The sequence below is a fragment of the Carya illinoinensis genome, chromosome 1 (assembly GCF_018687715.1).
Source record: "Carya illinoinensis cultivar Pawnee chromosome 1, C.illinoinensisPawnee_v1, whole genome shotgun sequence".
Lineage (NCBI taxonomy): Eukaryota > Viridiplantae > Streptophyta > Magnoliopsida > Fagales > Juglandaceae > Carya > Carya illinoinensis.
In genome coordinates this window covers 48673804-48686434 of record NC_056752.1, presented here as the reverse complement: position 1 = coordinate 48686434, position 12631 = coordinate 48673804, and the positions used below count along the sequence as shown (strand labels likewise).

General features: G+C 34.5%; 1 protein-coding gene across 3 annotated transcripts; it reads right to left on the bottom strand.

Moving 5' to 3' along the window:
- Positions 1–732: 732 nt before the first annotated feature.
- Positions 733–9831, bottom strand: LOC122279963 (phosphoinositide phosphatase SAC2-like). 3 transcript variants are annotated; one of them, XM_043090893.1, is made up of 17 exons: positions 9444–9831; positions 8415–8619; positions 8165–8330; positions 7240–7462; positions 6469–6545; positions 5930–6117; positions 5753–5850; positions 5459–5592; positions 5239–5367; positions 4484–4853; positions 4135–4256; positions 3881–3994; positions 2926–3105; positions 2633–2809; positions 1903–1993; positions 1665–1726; positions 733–1212 (listed from the first exon to the last, which is right to left on the bottom strand). In XM_043090893.1, exons 1-16 carry the CDS (start codon positions 9537–9539, stop codon positions 1685–1687), a joined length of 2412 nt encoding a protein of 803 aa, XP_042946827.1. In that variant the 5' UTR covers positions 9540–9831; the 3' UTR covers positions 733–1212; positions 1665–1684. The 3 variants fall into 3 exon arrangements, with proteins under 3 accessions (XP_042946827.1, XP_042946819.1, XP_042946834.1); XM_043090900.1 differs by lacking the exon at positions 733–1212 and adding an exon at positions 1365–1557; XM_043090885.1 differs by lacking the exon at positions 1665–1726.
- Between the last annotated feature and the right edge of the window lie 2800 nt (positions 9832–12631).

Sequence of the window (12631 nt, the reverse complement as noted above, 5' to 3'; positions counted from 1 at the left end):
TGTGCCCTCAATTTTCAATTGAACTAATAACATATATTTTCTGGACAGAAAATTGAAATGCAGAATCTTGTAATTGTATTTTAAATGAGCTAATAATTTCCTCTTTTACTTACCAATAAAAGGGGGGAAAAAGATTTCAAAAATAAAAGGGGTAAAAAAGGGATGGAAATCCGTTGGATAGATTAGTAAAATCGATGGTGGAAAATTGATGTCAACAGTTGAGGACTAGAGGTAACAGTCTTACTGCTTTTTTTCTCGAGAACCTCAGCCCAAGCGTTTATTTAAATTTTAAAATGTAAGAGTAATGTTGTATAAGTTTTAAATGTATAAATCTTATACAAGCCTTTGGTAAAAATATAGATCCTATTGAGAGAGTGTATTTTTCATATTTGTCATGATAAAATCTATTTTTTTAATAAGAGATTTGCACGAAACTTGCATTTGTAGGTTGTATATATCCTCTGTCAAAAGTAATTAATCCTCGTCTAGGTCTGGGCATTGCTGCCACGCCGACCACAATGGATCAAACTTCAAACGCATCTAGGGACAAAAATACGGCAGTGTTCACATATTTAGTATTTACTGTATTGTGTTTTTTATGGAACAAGGCATAACTTCTCGCCTCCATGCCCCGCCGCAGTTCTCAAAAGGATTCAAGAACCACAGTAATTCGAGGTTAAAATCCCCACCGATCCATAAATGGGACACCATTATTTCTTACCATATAAACAAAAAAATAAAAAATAAAAATAAATAAATAACAAAGAAATTATAATCCAACAGTGTGCTTTTGAGATCTAATGGAAAAGTTCTAACCTTATTCATGAGCATTTACACAAGGTCAAGAACCTTCTGATCAGAGTTTAAAACCTAGAGGAATTAGTGGAGTTAAGAGTTCTTCATATCATATTTACAGAATCAAGTTCGTTAGTTTAGAAGCTAGAAGATGCTGTGGAGTCGAAAGAATATATCCGCTACCAATGCCAGTCTCTTTTCATTGCTATCTCACGATTTATTCTGTACGGCAACCCACATCCTTCGGACGGGTTGAATCAGACGATTCACGAAGATGAAAATAAATGTAGTGACAGACTTTTAGGTGAACTTTAGTGGTAACAGTACTCCACCATGAGTTACCCATTTCGCAAAACTTTCAGAAAATCCAGGATGGAAACCATCATCCGTGATCTCTGTTCCAGTCAGCTTCCTTTCCTAAATAAGTACCAATAGAATTCATTACCCGTTTCCAACCAGCAACATGTAGCATTAAATGTATCCATAGGTCCATTTAGAATTTTATCGTTTCATCAGGGAATTACTCGGCTATGTGCATTTGAGTGTAATTGTATGCATATCCATGCAACTGTACAAACGATGGATATATGTATATGCGTATGGGTACATATGTACATACCAGGAGTGATATGAACAAAGTCATAAATTCAGAGCCCAAGTTTACAGAGAGAGTAGGTAATGTTGTAGTAACATATCAAAGAATAGAATCGCGCAGAAAGAGTAATGCCATATAATATTTGAGTATGCAAGCCCTGCATATTTCTATTGAAAAAAAAAAATAGAATCTATTATTAAACAAATGATTTTTTTTTTTTTTATATGGAACTCAAATTTATCCACTTTTTTCAAATGATGTGTGCGAGACTTACACATTTTAGAATTGCAAATATCATTTCTCCGTGCAGAAATGATGTTTCCATTTTCGAAGATCCTTGCACATATTGAAAAATTATTAAAGTCTTTATCAAACATTATTGAGCAAAGCCAATCATTTTTCAATCCTGCAATGATTGCTTTGGGGAAAATTCTATCCTCTAAACTCTTTCTCGATAAAATCCAAATGCAACGTTGGATAAAATTGCCAGCAGCAAGATGATAAAGACTTACCCTCATGCTGGAACTAGTCTCGCTTGCAGATGTGGTAGTGTCAAGTTTCAGTCCATCCCCAAAATTTTCTGATGAGAGGCTGGTGATAGACCTGCGGCCAAATAAATCGGTATTCAGTTGCCAGTGAACTAAAATTCAAATGACGTCTTCTCAGGTAAGAAAAAGAATGGTGAAATCACGGTTCAAGACCTAATATTCCCAACAAGAAAGAAAACAAAAACAGCAGAAAGAAATATATTTCATTCATTAATACTTCGCAATTGAACATTTTCTTGTTGCATCTACCCAATATAAGGCCTAGGGTCGGGCAATGAAGCTAAGATAGGGAGTACGACCAAGTACTGATTGACTGCCCCTAAGTACACATTCTGATTCTTTACAAGCTTTCTTTGTAAACAGACGTCCAATTCAAGGAATTGATTGGTTCGGACAGGCCTATCAAGTGGAATGATTTTACTTACCTGATTTCCACCAAAAAATTCAGCTTATTGTTTTGATTTGAAATCAAGGTAACATACCTCACATACACTACTGGTAAAATTGGTGCATAACAAGAGAAATTTCTTTTTGTCACATTGTAAATTTAACACAAATCTTCTTCATGTCACTTGAAGATTATCACTTCAATGGCTAACGATAATGAATGCACATATAAGATGCAAACAATGAAATGTTTTGATCCTTGCATCCTGTGACAGAGCAGAAGGCATAGCAGATACATGAGAATTACCTTTCATATATTTCTTCTTCACAAGAATTTCCAGATGAAGAAAGCCAGTCCGCATGAAGCAAATTTGAGCAGGTACATGCATCACCATGGTCATCATAACAAAGTTTACCACTTTCAGGGCTTTGGTCCTCTAGCATATCTCTAAAGAGCTGCCTGCGAGACATTGAAGGAGTAAACCTACAAAAGACAACCAACATTTACTGGATGAGTTGCAGATGAAGGCCCACAGTTCCAAAATAATCATTAGAGCAGCTTCACATGGAAGCAAGTTAAAAAATGAGAAATCAACAGACCAACAATAGGATAAAGCACTTTCACAACTCGAGATCTCTGGCATCGACTCTGAATGACCAGTGTTACTTTCTTGCAATTTTTCAGACAAAGGCTCCTCGTGTCCAACATCTGTGCTTACCACAGGTGAATCCCTTTCGCAATGAATATTGCCATCCGATAGTGATCTTTTAATAAATGATCTACAAATAAAGCAATAGGACTTGGTAAGTTATTTGAGAACAAGCAACATCTTTTTCTTCAAAGAAGTTCTATCATTTTTTTTTTCAGTAATTCAAAAAAGTTCTATCGTTACAAAAAGAGAAGACAAACTGTACATTTATTCCCATCCCTACAAAAAAGTTAATTGAGTACAGTACTTCCAATTATATCATCCAAGTGACAGAAATGCATTCTACCCACAGAGAAAAAAAAAAAAAAAACAGTTGTGTTTTTGATGGGGAAAAGAAGAGGGTGGACAAAAGAGGAAGGGGGTGGTTGGGTAAAAAAGCTAGGGGAGGGACTCCCTTCCCAGTAGGCTCACTATTCTTTCCCTTCCAATTTGGATGATGCGACAAAGAGACTAGGTTTAATTTTTAATGGTTACGGAACCCAAGTAACATAATTTTCTTTCCATTCCCTAACTCCTTGAGGCAATCAAACACCTAAACGGAATCCTTTCCATTCTGACTTAAAAGAATACTGTACATACATTTTATCGTTTATCAGCATAGAAAATTGAAATGACAGAATAATGGCAACACAAAAAAGTATGGATGCGGCTACTATGCTGCCTGGAGTATACTGCTGGGCGTAACGTTTAGTTGTTTTTTTTTTAATTTTCTTTTAATCATTTTCTTAATCACTAGATAAAAAAAAATACATCAATACACTTAAAATCACTTTCTTAATCACTAAGTTAAAAAAAAAAAATGCCCAACTGGGGTGGCACAACAGCATTTTCCAAGAAGTATATACCTAATATTCTCATCAACAAAATTAGGGGTATTTCTGCAAACACTCTGGTGCTGGTCCGAATCCATCTCCCACAGCTCTGGTTTACCTGGTTGGGGCTGAAAGTAACCCAGGAACCTGCACAACCACGTGGTCAAATTATGCATTTCGACTCTCACGCTAACTCACCAAGTATAATAGATTAAACTAGAAAGATCCCCAGATAGTCTTTTACAGAAATAAAATAGGGTTCTGACTAAGGGGATGGTTTGACTTACAAATTAATGGCGTTTTGTTTCTCAGGATCCATGCATGTATTATTATAAAACCTTTGTAGTGTTCTAAAAAACTCCTGCGACTGAGTTGCGGGTTTCCACTGGCCTCGCCTTTCAGAAAATATCTGTTTAGCATTACATATGCACAATCATTGAATGGCGATAGTGCTAAATCTAATCAGGAACTAAAGTAACTTCCCAGCTTTAACAAAAAAAAAAAAAACTGATATGCCAAAGGCCATTAGTTGGGGGAGGTTTGAATTCTTTTTGTCACACTTTTTCACACTATTATTTATACAACCATCCAACATTGATTTCCAATTTTTCCAAAAACAAAAATAAATTAATGTACCTTATTGTGCGCTGCAGAACCACCGTATTGTAATGCAAGCGTGTCACCCATAGTTTCATAAACTCCCATCAAATCCTCTGCCAGAGGGTTATCTAGATCGATGTCTGGGGAATCTAAAAATCCTAAAGTATGCAGCTGACGGCCAAGGGCAACTAGTCCGTAGGCATATTGTGCTACATTTGTGCGATCCAAACAATCAATGCAATTGGTTCTTAGGACTCCTCTTTGAAATATTGGGGTTTTGACAAGGTGGTCCCCACTTGCATCACCACTACCACTGCCATTTTTAGCTTGATTTCCCAAGTTATAAGAATTGTCATTTCTACTGGAAAACTTCTCCAGAGAGCAGCTACCTCCATCATTTTCCCTCCTGCAACAATACGGAGGTGTCAGCAGTGTAATTGACAAAAAAATATTTTTAAGCAGTATTGGCAAATATTGAAACGAAGCCTTATAAGATAGCCTCAGGAAGCTATGGTACCTTACATAGTAAAGTTATCCTGCAAAAAATGTTTTAAATAAAAGCATATAATAACCTTAGTCAAAATGGAATTTTGTTCCACTCCGTCTCATTTGGATTGTACAAGCTAGAAACAGTGAGACCCATGGATGGGGGAGAAACATAATATTCGTCAATAACATAAAGTTGTTCAACACAGGATTTCAGGCATGCTAATATGGGAAGACTGAAACGTTGTAAAAATAGATCACAAAAGCGATTTCAGTAAGGTAACATCTTTTTGTTAAGAACTTACTCCAAGTAGGAAGAATTTAATAAACCCTCTGGCTTTAAATCTGGTGTTGTTTGACAATAGAAGATGCCGGTTACATTCAATGCATAAGCAGCCACTTTCCCTAGTTGTGTCAGCACATTTGTATCTTTGCTGCAATAATACAGATTCTATTAATGTCAGTGATGGTTGAAATAACAAGAAAAATTGAAGCTTTTACATAAGCCAGGGGAAAGTGAAGCACCTTGTAGAGTGTTTGTGTATATCCCAATGAAGAAACCTAAGGCGACTTTCCACAGTTAAACTTCTATTAATAAACCTGATAGCATTTGCAAACTCAGCACGAAGAATAGTTTCTCGAGGTTTCTTCTCACGAGTCTGTTAGTAACCAACCATTATAACAAAAGGCAAAGAAAATGAACAAAGAGCTCAGAAATCATACCTCAAAAGCCACTAAAATTCAGATAGATGAGCATATAATATGAGCATGGATGAAAATATGATGACAGGATTTCTCAATAAATGCAGAAAGGCCTACCTTAATCAAGTTCAAGATAAGTATGGGATTTCCATATCTTTCGGCAAGATTTTCAAAATGAAGTCTTGTAGCTACATAATTAGGGTCCCTCTTTGATACTGGAAACAGAGAGATGTCAGCAAAGTATGAACAGAACTTAAAAAGTTATCATGACAAAGATACATGCCAAAGTCATACATATAATGTCAGGTTTGATATTCAATCGCGAAGTTTCCTGGGACCAGAAAAGGGGTATTGAACCTCGATTTTGCACAACTGAACTTATTTGTGAAGAGTGTCCTTCAAGAGAATCTTCAAAAACAATCTGCTCTGTCTCAACATCATTAGCTACTCTACCCTTCTCGTTGACACCTCGTTTTAAATATCTGCTCCAGGAGATGGGAAGACAAAGTGAGAGTTATGTCTAGAGGAGAAAACCTTATTCTGGCAAATGGAAAGCATAACATGTGCAGGGAAAATCTCCTCAGTGGCCTACTACAGAGCTCACGAGCATCCAGAAGAAGCCAGAAAAGATCAAAATTTACAGTCACAAGTCAACTTGAAATGACAAAGAAGCAGTTATAAAAGGTCACGTGGCCTGTCTAGATCATTTATAGGTGCATATTTGTGGCAATAGGTCAAGGAGGTGAGAGTCAAAATATACCACATGCAATATCAAGAGAATGTAGTTTAACCAAATAACTAATTGAGGAGGCATTCTTGAGCAGTGGCCAAACCTGGTGCCAGCATAATGACGTGAGCGTCTAGCAATTAGGGTCACGTTCAAATACCTGCCAGATACAGAAAGTTTGACCTGGAAAACCAAAACATAAAAGAGTAAAATAAAACCAAACTTTTCAATTTTCGTTCTAATACATAATAGCATGCATAAATTCAGGAAAAACAATTGAGGAAGGTGGCAAGTCTTTGTATGACACTACACTGTCCAAGTTTTAGCACAAGCAAGCAGTTTGACTTGCTACAATGTGTATTCCTAAATAGACTTTTTTGCAGTTCAAATAAATATCAAGAAAAATACATATGCTCCCAACTTCAGAAACATGTAAACACTAGTACCCTTTAATCTGCCTCAAGGGTAGGCCATTTAGCTTTCCAAAAAGAGTATTCTTAACTGAATTATTCTTGCTTTGAATAAATATTGGGAGTGGACAACATATATGCCAACATCCTGGATGGCTCAGCAAAAACAGCTATATGCGAATAAAATAAAAATTAAACAAATAAGAACTATCTGTATTAATGCTCAGCCCTGAAATCATTTTAAACAGCCTGTCCTGACCCCAGTGATAGCAAAATGAGGATGGTTGTGGTGGTTTTAAAGAACAATTTTCAAAGATGAGTATATTAGACAAATAATTGAAACAAATAAAAGAGAAACAATGGCCAAAAAAGGTTCAACTATGCGTGCATCCTTCTTGGTGGTGACTTGCCAGAAGTAAAGAGATAGAGAATCCCCATATAAATTAGTCAAGTCACATATTCCATACCTGTTTAAAGAAGCCATACACTAAGGCGACCGTCCATAGTGTGTTCTTGAGGCTATGACGAATTCCACGAGTTAAGAACTCATTCCAAACAAACATTGATTCATAAGGGGATTCGCCTGTCTTATTATCACACAAGTTCTTTTGAAGACTATGCATGACATGATATGAGTAACTGAAAAAGAAGTCCTTCGTAAGATCCACTGTGCCTAGGAGCTTCTTGTATCTATGTCCACCAGGAAAACAAAGGCAACAAGTATCAATATACATCTAATAACTTGAACAAAGAGGGAAAAATGCCATGAAGTAATTGTTTGAACTATACATTAACCAGGAAATAGAGGAGAAAAAAAAGAAAAAAAGAGGAAAGGATGTGGATTATCCGTGCAAAATCCTGATGATACCTTGTCTCATTCAACATGTTATATTTACATCACAACATCAATGAACTTTGCCCCTGTACATTTTCAGGAAACAAACTGGCAATAGCCTGCCTCTATTGGAAAGTATAAACAGAGAAGGATACAACAATAACATTCAGTTCTATATAACTCAGGAAACAATGGAGATGCATAATTGGTTTCTTTTTATAATTACTATAAACTACCAGAGGAACATGAGATAAGTTTGAATCAAAGAAGCCCACATCATTGGTTTCACACTGAGTGGTGAATACAAATGTGGTACACAGATTAGCTGGTACACAGATTAGCTCCTAAATGCAGAGCTTATATACTGTTAAAAGATGAGACTAAGAAGATTACTTGCCCCCAAAAAGAATTAATTGAAACTAAGAGAAAAGAACAACACTATAACAAAATTCTCATCCAAGTACAATGGAAAATCTTTAAATCTGATTGCTACCCTCTTAGGTCTCCTTAGAAGCACTAAGGGCATATTACATTTACATGCAGGATGGACAAAAGACCTGTTCTCATTCTTAGAATAAGCCATTTGGGACAGCACGGTAGAATTTGGAATTGGAATCATCCTGCTGTTGGCAATGGCATAAATTGTGTGCCCACAAATTGCACCAATCTTGCTTCTTTTCGTGATAAGCAGCATGTAAAAAGGTCCTAGAAATTTGATGAACCCTATTATCAAAAGAAAAACCATGAGCGCTCAAATATTGAGAAAGAAAGCGTGCACAGTTTTTAACTCTTATAGACGTAACATACCAACGATTCCATAACAAGTGGTGACAAATTTAAGTCCACCCGTACACTGGTTTCCTTCATGAATCCTCCTTAGCAGGTCATAGCATTCAATTTCTGAGTATGTTGTACAGTCTTCAAGAATGTCTATCTCAGAAGGGTCCAATCTGTCAATCTTTAGCACCCTCCAGATTGTTCTGCTCTTGTCTCTTCCTACCATATAAAAGTTCTGTTGCATGTAGATGGCATGTTAACATTTGCATTACTATTATTCAAATATGAAAAACTAACAATCGAAGTAGGATAATCAGTTAATAGACAGAGCAAAAAGGAACAATTGTTTTATTAGTAAAAGCCAATATAGAATCAGCATTGCCCAAATCCAAGATCGTGGTTGTTAAAAACCAGTGTCAATAATCTGATAGTTCATAGCAGTGGAATATCTATATGTTTGCCAGTTAACACCAAAATATGAATTCCAAAATATCAGATACGAGAAAACGTAGATCTCTGGAACGCTGAGGATACTCTAAACGTGAAAAAACACGGGAGAAAGACAACAATCAGAAACGAACACAAATAATCCCCCATCTTCTAGCTATACACGGAGAAGTAGCAAATATATAAATCACGCTTCGACTTGGATCAATTCCACACACCGCATTCAAGCCAAAATCTAACTCTACTACCATTGCCAAATCATGCCCAAAGCACGAATCATTAAACCAAAATTCCCTTTGCGGCCAAAAATAATTGCAAAAATAATAAACCAAGCATATATGACCTCAAACATATAATTAAAATAATAACACTTCAGTTGCGTAGATTCACACATAAAATTCCAATAAATCAAGTCCAACGAACAAGAGCAACAGCATATGGATTTCCAAAATACCATGCACAACACAATAATATAAAAACTGCATAAAATATCTTTTTTATTAAAAAAACCTAAACTAAACTATAAGGAACATGAACTTGACCCACACAACGGTGGAAACAAATCAAAATCACAAGCCAATGCTGAAGAAGATGTATGTATATAGTATATACCGAGCGAGTCTCATAAAGTCGGAACTTCTGCAAGTAGCGAGAGCTGTAGTCGACCTCCACATCAGTCCAGTTGTTGAGCTCTTTCTCCGTCGCCATGATCCGGATCCCCGAGCTTAGGAGCTCGGGTTCACTCTCAACACTCAGACAAAGAAACAGAAATCACCGAAAACAACAAAAGAAAAAAAAAAAAAAAAACGCAAATACAGTGGAAAATGCTCAATCCGTTGTATACATGTTCAAATACATATACAGTGAAACAAACACGCGATAGAAAGAGCAAAACGAAGCTCAGAGGCGATAGATCGTGATGAAGGAAGGCAGAGAGAGAGAGAGAGAGAACGAAAGCCCCTGTTACTGCATCCACATAAATTAGATTAATAATAACAATAATAATAACTACTTCTTCTTCTTTATATATATTATAATATTATAATAATATATATATTGCTTGGCATCTATCTCTCTGACTGTAACGAGTAATGATATTTTCATTTTACTACAAAATTAGTCACATTTATCATCTTTTAAAATTTATCAAATCTTAAGTAATAGAATAAAAATAAGATAACGTATAAAATTTTCGATGTAATTATTTTCTATCATTTCCTTTTACCTTTCAATAATTGATGTTGGCAAAGTCCAATACTGAATGTCCCTCTAGAAATATAATACCACTTGGAAAAGAGAATATGCTAATGTATATGCCCTCATCTTGATTAGAAGCGCATCGCATAATGTTCTAATTTAATTACGGATTCATATAAGTTTGTGTTGGAATTCCAATCTTTACACTTACACCAAATACGAACCTTTGATTTTTTTAAAAATGACATTTAGAAGATTATATTCTCGATTTAAAAGTTAGTCTACTTTCATTTTTAAAAAATGATAAATGTTTTGGTCACAAAACATATTATAAAATTAAATTTCTAAATTAATATAATTTGACGTGATATAATAAATTATAAAATTATTTTTATTATAAAGAATATTTTACATATAAAACTAAAACAATTTATGAATTTTTCAAAGACTCATTTTTTTTAGTCGTCTTATTTTACAATTAGGAATTATGTTTTTTGAATGGGTAATCGGATTGTATCATTGAAAGGTTCCTCGATATTGCCGTGTTTACATCATTAAGCGTGTTGAGCCAATAATGTGGTGTTTGTTATCTTTAACCAAGGTAGAGAGAACATAAGACACGTTGTATAAACAAGTTGACTATTCACTATTAAATAATAGGTAGTAAATTGTCTGTTATATATGTTTGGAGCTCAATAGTGACAAGAAAAACTCATCACTATTCACAAGCAATACAATGCAGACAAATTTTAGAATTTCAAATGTCAAATTATAAATTTTTTTCTCAATTTTATAAATCAAGCCTTGCGAATGTTAGTATTTATAATGTACTGTCGAGTTCACCCGACCCGAAACGGGACATTATCTGAAATTTTATTTATCTCTTATATATTTTTGTACATGATTATCTGTAAATAACGATTTTTTGTCTTACTATTTTTGCATACATTGAAACTTTATTTATTTATAGAAAATGAGCCTATCAAACTTTTGTTTGTTTGTTTGTTTGGATTATAACAAATGCGATTTGGTCAAATGCGTATGAACACCTTCCAGTTTTCACGCTATAATCCAATGCAACAAACTAGCTGACTTAAGGTATGACTTACTCTATGTACCAATACCATACTTTCTGTAAAGGTAGGTACGTTTGAAACCATTTAAAAAACGTACCAAACTAATAATAGTAAATAGTAAAAATAATGTTGCAATATATAAGGCATTGCTTCATCATTATCATGTGGCTTTGCATGAACTGTATAGAAAGGTATTGTTTGCAAACATTTAAATGTAAGTGTACGACATGTTACATGTCGTTTTAACTTCAACGTTGCCTTACCTTTTTTATTTTATTTTAATGGAAGAGACTGAGAATTGATTGAGGTGGATAATCCATCTCACCTGGAGGGCAAAATTTAACACCCTTTACGTGGGGTAGCCTTGTCCTTCGTGACCTTCTGTCTTTTCTTAATGAGCGGTGTTTCTCCCATTGCTGGAAGCTTCTATTGGCTCTTGCCTGTGCCTTTGACATTTTTTTATATATATATAATATATATATATTTTTAATACATTTAAATATTTTTAAAAAATAAAAAAATTTACAATATTATTAAAAGAATATTTATTTAATCATTAAGTAAAACAAATAATAATAAAAAAATCACAGCGGTACAAATCATTAGTAAGAGTAGTATTTAAAAAAAAAAAATTTTAAAAATAAAATAAAATAAAAAGAATAAAGAAAATATATCAGCAGTTAAATAGATTATAGAGCGACAAAAGAAGCGATTACAAGCCGTGATCGTACGGCTGTGGAAAGAATGGAGAAGGATGGCGCCAGTAGGCAGGCGGCAGGCTGCCCTCTCTCACTGGTCTGACATTTTTCAACGTGGCCAGATCCTAAACGTAGCTGGAGACAACTGGCATAATGACGTGGCATTACTTAGACATTTCATCTTCACCCACCCACGTTATTTTTGTGCAGGGTACCTCATTTCCTTGAGCCGACATCGACTCCACGCCCACGTGGCCTTGTGTCTGCCACAGGTCAAAACAACCATTTACCATGATGGAGAATTCGAGGTTATTGCATGTTCGTCGTACTCCTAGTTGTCCACACCATCCGAGGGTAAAACCATAATAAAACTCGCTAGCCGTAACAAACACGTAGCAACTAATAATTGTCATTAAAATTTTGAAAAATATATCGTATAAGAAAGGAGTTATCCAATGTTTACGTGGGTAGAGTACATCATTTATAAGATTACATTAATTAAATAATAAGATATAATTTATAAATTTTAAATTTTAAAATTAAAATTTGAAATTAAATTAAATTATAGAAATATTTTATTAAATATGTTCTATATATCAATCTAATAAAAAAAATCTCACGAGACATGACACATAAATATAAATTTTTATAAGATTAACTTTTTATATAAATTTGTTAATAACATCAAAATACTCAATAATTGATCTAAGACTTGTGATAAATATCTATATTTTATTAAAGAGTAATTATAATTTACAAGTTTGATATATAAAACACAACTTATTAAGGGATATATTATATTCATAAAAAAACTTTAAATATCAATACT

Excerpts from the sequence above, each read along its gene's own strand:
- LOC122279963 (XM_043090885.1), bottom strand. The coding sequence starts at position 9,539 with ATGGCGACGGAGAAAGAGCTCAACAACTGGACTGATGTGGAGGTCGAC. Across the intron at positions 5,368-5,458 it reads ATACACAAACACTCTACAAG|CAAAGATACAAATGTGCTGA; the intron begins GTGCTTCACTTT and ends GTATTATTGCAG. Across the intron at positions 2,810-2,925 it reads AGTGCTTTATCCTATTGTTG|GTTTACTCCTTCAATGTCTC; the intron begins GTCTGTTGATTT and ends TGTCTTTTGTAG.